At 41.0% G+C, this 7,432-nt stretch overlaps 1 protein-coding gene across 1 annotated transcript in view; it reads left to right on the top strand.

Annotated features, from left to right (window-relative positions):
* The first annotated feature begins 5,101 nt into the window (after nt 1-5,101).
* Nucleotides 5,102-7,432, top strand: part of LOC147152938 (uncharacterized) — a 3,079-nt gene continuing 748 nt past the window's right edge. The window contains exons 1-4 of the mRNA XM_086047581.1: nt 5,102-5,163; nt 6,560-6,767; nt 6,847-6,959; nt 7,353-7,432. The exon at nt 7,353-7,432 is cut by the window's right edge and continues 77 nt beyond it. Coding sequence (XP_085903707.1) covers nt 6,560-6,767; nt 6,847-6,959; nt 7,353-7,432 — 401 coding nt within the window. The 5' untranslated portion in view covers nt 5,102-5,163. The remainder of the gene's footprint in view (nt 5,164-6,559; nt 6,768-6,846; nt 6,960-7,352) is intronic.

Below are 7,432 nucleotides of genomic sequence, written 5' to 3'. Positions count from 1 at the left end.
ATTATTATTATTATTATTATTATTATTATTATTATTATTATTATTATTATTATTATCATTATTGGCGGCACGGTGGTCGACTGGTTAGCACGTCCGCCTCACAGTTCAGAGGTCGTGGGTTCGATCCCGGCTCCGGCCTCCCTGTGTGGAGTTTGCATGTTCTCCCCGTGCCCGCGTGGGTTTTCTCCGGGTACTCCGGTTTCCTCCCACATTCCAAAAACATGCATGGTAAGTTGATTGGACTTTCTAAATTGCCCCTAGGTGTGATTATTGTGAGTGTGGATGTTTGTCTCTGTGTGCCCTGCGATTGGCTGGCAACCAATTCAGGGTGTCCCCCGCCTACTGCCCAAAGACAGCTGGGATAGGCTCCAGCACGCCCCGCGACCCTTGTGAGGAGAAGCGGTACAGATAATGGATGGATTATCATTATTATTATTATTATTATTATTATTATTGGCCTGGCGATGCCAGCGACTTATAGTGATAGGCAGAATAATGTAATGCTCCTTCACTAGATGTCAGAATCCACCTGTTGCCATTCATATAACTGAAGAAGTCACAGCTACCTGAATGTCAGATTTGTGTCCAATTAAACAGGCTCATATTTCACGCCGAGTGAGTAAATCGAGACATGATATCACTATTCTTTGTGTGGCATTTTTGGTTTGTGGTGAGTCATGAGATTTTTCTTAAAGGAAAAACGGTGCCTTATCTGTCTCAATCAAGTTTGTGAAAGACTGAGTCCTGCTGTGTTCTTACTTGATTTGATTTCACTCCCAAGCTGTGAGTGACCGTCTTTTTCTTATCTTACTGTGAAAACGGATGATTTATGTGCAATCTTTGCATGAGTTTGTGTGTTATTCCGATAAGGCGTGTGTGTGCGCCAGTGTAGTTTATGAGTGTTTATTGAGACCACAGATTATAGAGCTGCCTACTGATGGTCCCAAACAATCTTCCGTGGGAATGCAAAGTCTCGCCAGTTCCCAATCCCATTCCTTATCTCAAACTTTCCCGTATGAATTATGTATGCCGGCCTCCCATACAAGATCATGTCTACCGCTGCTCTGCTAATTCTATACACCACAAAGTTCCGGCAAATATATGCCCCTAAATAAGTAATTGCAATGATATACATCTAACCTGTCCAGGGTGTATCCCTAACATTGCAGGGATTCTTTCCTGACACTATCAGGGAGGTGTTATTTAAAGCTGAAGTCAACCCAAACCTTTTTTTTTCAAGAATATGCTCTATGCAGCTGAAAACAGGTGTTTTCTGAAGCTGAGCTATGATTGCTCGTTATCTGAGCCCTGAGCAACTGTGAGGTCAATTTCAGTCGACAGAAGTGACAAAATGGCTGCCCCCTGAGATGGCTAAAAACGGGTGGATTTTGTTGTTTAAAGAGAAAATTAACCCAAACATATTTTTTTCAAGAATATGTTCCCATCAGGCCCACTAGTTGAATCACGGCATTCTGATTAATATTGCGTTTGTGAAATATGAGTTAAGCAGCAAAATGCACCCGTTTTTAGCCATCACAGGACACTTCCATATTTGTCATTTCTGCCGACTGAAAATTACATCACAACTACTCAGGGCTCAGGTAACGACCAATTACGGCTCAGCTTCAGAAAACAGGTGAGCCGTGATTGGTCGTTACCTGAGCAACTTCGACGTCATTTTCAGTCGACAGAAATGACAAAATGGATGCCCCCGGAGATGGCTAAAAACGAATGGATTAACTCTTATTCCACAAACGCAATATTAATCAGAATGCCTTGTTTCAACAAGTGGCCGCGTATAGAAAATATTCTTGAAAAAAATATTAGGGTTGACTTCCCCTTTAACAACATGTTTATTGCTGTGGTTGTAGTTTGCAGCGGTGTAAAACTGTGTGACAGCTGTCTCAATTTCTCGGTCTATATTTTGGGGTCTGCGCCCACCAAGCAAGCAGATTCCGGGAAGAACAGTGCAGCGAGCACGGTAGAGCTGACGGTGATGTTTGGAGGCCAACCTCAAGTTTTGCATACACATCTGCGCCCCTGACAGTACCAACACCACAGCATGACTAATTGTCTCCTCGCACGGGTGCGTATGATCGGCCTCCCCCGGCCTCTTTTCGGACCCTTCTTCCCGAGGGCTAGAGTTTGTCTTTTATCGCTTTGCAAACACGTAAACAAGCACACATAACACAAAGCAACAAGCTCCATGCTTTGTCTCAGTCTCTGGGGAATTCCCAGTTTGCTGCACACGCAGGTGATTTGCTTATGCTCACTAATCTAAGGGGGGTTGAGTATAACTGTTAACCCACTACACCTGTACACACACACACACACACACACACACACACCCACTTGTTCTTGGACAACTCATGTTCGCTGGCCTTTCAGGTGCCTCAATATCTGACACACCAAGGGTCAACAACGTGTGTGTGTGTGTGTGTGTGTGTGTGTGGTGGTGGTAATTATGATTTCATTTCACCTGTCAAATGGAGACCGTTAACCTTGAAGTGTCTCAAATGCCGGGCAACTAATCAAATCTACGCATGCTCAGCAACATGAGAAATATGCAAATGTAATTATTTGTTGCCATCTTTTTTACTGAATTTATTATGAGTGTAGCTAATAATGAATACCTTCATTTGTAGGTGACAGAGCCTTCAGTGCCATAGATTCCCACCCCAAATGTCAATGCGTCAATACTTTTAAATCCAGGTATAAAAAAAAAAGTGCTTTTTTTCCCCATAACTATGATTAAGATCTTCGAAAGCATTTCTAAAATCAGTTTTTCACAAATCTTGTTCTTGCGCTGCATGTCCTTTTACTTTTTATTTATTTACTTTGCTTTTAAATGTCTTTAGTTCTTTTCTTCCATTGTATTTATTTTATTTCTTTAGTTTTGCTTATAAAAGTCAAGTAACTGCTTTTAAACACAAGCACATTGAGTTACCTTGTGTATGAAATGCCCTGTATAAATAAATCTGCCTTAATTGCCTTGCCTTGCCAATACAGTACATACATTTTAATTACAACCATGAGCTATTTTTAAACATAGTTGGGTCCCTTGAAAGACAATACAAATCTAAGCTGTGATTGTCACAATTTAATGGCAGCAACCCTCCAACATCAAACTCTGATTGACTTCCAACACTTTTGTCCCGGGGTCAGACTGTTACCATCATAAACTCTTTCAACTACTAAGTATGTTGACGTGAATAAACATCGCTGAAAGACTGAGATCTTTGTATGTTGCGGAGTAGCTGAGTTTAGCCTGGGTCATTAAATGAACTTACAGAGAGTTGCATTCTTAGGTAGGCGTCAAGTACTCACACTTTTTCGCAATTTACGGCAGGGCTCAAATCCTGCGAGTAGGTTTTCTGTTTCAAAATAGATTGTTCCGAAAAGAGAAAGTTTTACTTTGTGTATTTCAGACATCAAGGGTCCAATGAAGCTTTGGCTTTATCTCCTTCTTTCAAGGCTGCAGGTGCAATTTGGACTATTGTAACTCTAACCGTCGTTCAATTCACTGTGACACTCAGGGTTTTTCCGGACATGTTTTTCCAGTCTTTTTTTTTTTTTTTAAGCTTTTAAAGATTGTGGTGAGTAACAACCTTTAGCTTCTATAAATATGAAGTAAAACTATCAGTTAAGCTGCTATACTGATCACTGTTTTACTTATTCGCTGTACTCTTACGATTATTCCAAAATGGAGATCATTTTAAACCACGCCGTGGATTCATATTTCATAACTAGCATTGTAAACTTGTGACTGAATTGTACAGAACATCCACATCCAGCGTACATACTCACTGCTTACAAGTTGGATCTGTGGTAATAATTCAATATGATGAACTTGCGCTCTAAACATGGATCATTTCAAATTGGAAAGTTAGTGACGTTGAGTTTTTATCACGCTGAGGCAATAGTCTGGATAGAAAAACACTGCGTAAATACCAGCTGCCTTTCCCAATACACTTCATACTGTATATCATCAGTTCACGGACACGACCGTATGGTTGCATTGTGTGGTCACGCTGCCCTAAGCCATGTGCTTGATTCCATTCATGTCAGAGCTTTGTGACAATATAACTGCTACAACTATAAACTTGTATTTAGGTGCTTTTAGTATGAGCTGTGGTTGAAGAGGAGAAGCTGTGGATGAGTTAAAGATTTTGGCTTGTGCCTAATTGGCCTCAAGCTCCATTCGTCCGGTCCGTGTAGGGATATGACGATAACTTTAAGTGTAAGCAGACTGGGGAAATCCCTTGATCGTACAACCAAAGTGAACTGGTCTGTGAAAATCCATCCTTCCATTTTCTAGCACTTATCCTGTTCAGGGTTACGAGTGCGTTGGGGTCTGTTCCAGCCGACTCTGGCCAAGAAGCGGGGAATACCCTGGACACTTGTCGGTCACAGGCTTCCTATAGACATGCAAGCAACACATTTACCTATCTGGACAATCAAAAGTCCTCAGTGGTGCTGACTTGCATGATTTGAAGGAAGCTGGAGTACCCAGAGAAAACCTTTGGGGAGCACATTCAAGCTCCACACAAAAGCCCCGATCTATCTAATCGATTACCAGTAAATGTACAATCTAATCGACACGCACTAGAGGCAGAACAAGGTTACTGGGAATGATCTCGGGTCAACTTGTTTTTTTGTTTTTTTTTAAATCCCAACGTCATTTTTAATTTCACTAATTTAAGTAGCTATCATTTATTCTGTTGTGTATCTGATAAATTTACGAACATAGCAATACCTATTGTTCATTTTTAATTTGACCGAGGTTTTAATTTAATTAATACGTTTTAGAGAGCCACTGGATTTCAATGTGCACAGGTACCTAACACTGTGGCAAAGGAGTTGAGCAAAATATTGTAAATAAGACAAAACAACCCCGAATTCATTTGACCTCAATGTGAATTTAGTGGGCAATACCATCCTCATTACTTCTCCTTAACCTTAACAAGCCTTAATTAGTTGAACCCCTCCCATGCGTATGCTTTTGTCCAAACGTGATTGGACCGAGTGGGTGAACTGAAGGAGGATCTGTCTACCAAGGCTATAAGAGGTGCCACCCCGGTGGCGCATCATACAGGTGCCAGTTTACTTTTTGATACATGAGGACGCCACATCAGAGGAGGACATTTCTATCGGCGTGTAAAGGTATGACTTCTGATGCGATATTGAGCCATCACAAAATCAATGTAGCAGCTTTACTCCCCTTTTCTCTTTCAAGACTAACCTTAATTTTTGTCGGCTGAAATGGAGACATCCAGTACTATTTTTTAAATGCATGGGTTTTATTTTTTGCAAGTCAGACTAGGGGAAAAATGTTCTCTGGAGTGTTCATATCATGAACTGCCCAGCAACTGGATATTATATACATATTGTAAAGAGTGTCAGTGACAAACACAGTTACCCTAATGTTGCCTGGTTGGTGCAGCAGTATGTAAACACAGATTTGGTAGTCAAATTAAAATAAACATGGTGGCAGTGTTTCTGGCTGGCAAATAGCCACTAAGCAAACAAAACCTTGGACCAGGTTGATAAGATGCACGCTTGCTTCTACATGTGGACAGATGTGGCAAAAGTACTTACAATGAAGTGTGAAAAAAAAAAAATAAAGAAATACTGAACCATAGTTACAAATACAAGTTTTACTCAACTCCTTAAATAAGTCAAAAAAAGAAATACACTCAATAATGTACTTAAGTATAAAAGTAAATATGTTTTTTTTTTACTGTCAGTTATACACAGCACCCATTTTCATCACATGGGACAACGAAGGAAAAAAAGCTAATAATACGAACAAAAAAGCAAGCTATGGCTATTTTGTTGTTGTATGTAAAGTGCTTTGTTACAGCTGTAGCTGTTGTGAAATGTATTTTATAAATAAGATAATATTGTATTGTATTTTATCTTACCAGAACGTATGTTGACACCATTTAAACACATTAACAGATAACTTGAAGAAAAATAATTAAAACTTTTTAAAGGAAAAAACAAACAACAACAAAAAATAAGAAGACCTTGATCAAAGGTATGAAGAAAAAAAGCAAAGTTTTTAATCTGGACTTCACTTCTGTTGGCAGTTTATTCCATTTGCCTGCAGCATAACAACTAAATGCAACTTCACCTTGTTTGCTTTGATCTCCGAGCCTCACAAATTAGCCCAAGTTTGCAGATCTCCCAGCCCTACTGGGTACATATTTAATCAGCATTTATTTGATGTATTCAGGACCCAAACTCTTCAGTGATTTATGCTGAATTTTAAAATCAATTCTACAGCTGATTGGGAGCCAGTGCAAATCTAGGACTGGAGTAATATGTTCTGAGTCCTCAATGTATTTGTACTTTGTGAATGCTGTAGTACGGTCATGATATGTAATGTGAAAGTTGCTCCACACACTGTTACGATTGATTGATTAAACTAGTCACTTGTTATATTAACAGAGCACAATGCATATGAACTAATATGGCTTCCAGCAGCACATTGAAACCCACCACTTCAGGCTAAATGAGAATTTGAATTTCAGCACCCCCGCTCTTTATTTGTCAGATGGCTTATGTGACTGAGCTCAGGCTCGGTGGGGGTCGGGGGTCCTGGGGTGGAGCAACGCCCTCATCCTGCCCGGAGGTGGACCTGGAGGTCATCGAGGAGTATCTGCAGGAGCATTCACTGGAGGTCCAGCCTGCGCACACGTATGCCTCACCTCTGAGCAATGTGGTGCAGTATGTGCAGTCCCACCACAGCGCCAGGATCATAGGTGAGCCTGCACCCGGCACATGAACGTGAATTTACAGTGCGGTGTGTCAGTGTAGCTTCATCATCTTGCCTCTACGCAGAGAATAACTGGTCAGGTCAGCACGCCTACGAGTGGCACTGCGGCGCTCCTACTAAGGAATATGTGGAGCAAGCTCCGCCTCCAGCCTGGCCCTGTGCCCATCAGAGCCAATGGGTAAGGGGAAGGTCTCAAAGTCTTAAACATTTGCACCCTGCAAAATCAATGACAGGCTAAAAATGCGTTTTTAGAAAAATGATCCGACAGAAGTTAATAGATTTACTCTCATGCTATTTTTAGCACTTTAGATTCATTAATCATTTGTACGAATCACGGACAATGTGGCGACAGACCATTGGTATTGATTTCTAAATAGTTGACATGCGAGGTTTCAGCCCGACAGCATTGCTCTGCACATTTTAATAATCATATCACAACTTTTACTGGGAATCCCACGTTAAAAGTGTCCTCCTTGGCGGAGGTAATTTTAGACTCTCTACTGTAAATTCTGCCAATGATCTGCTGGCAAAGGAAAACCCACTGACTTGTGATTGTCCACGTTTGCTCTAGGATCACGTTGCATATTCCGATGAGGCGATTGTGTGTATCGACTCAGACTCTCAGTCCAGTTGCTCCCAGTACCACGAATG

Source organism: Filicampus tigris, chromosome 1 (genome assembly GCF_054856515.1).
Source record: "Filicampus tigris isolate MCC_2025a chromosome 1, RoL_Ftig_1.0, whole genome shotgun sequence".
Taxonomy (NCBI): Eukaryota; Metazoa; Chordata; class Actinopteri; order Syngnathiformes; family Syngnathidae; genus Filicampus; species Filicampus tigris.
This window is presented reverse-complemented; position numbering and strand designations above follow the sequence as displayed.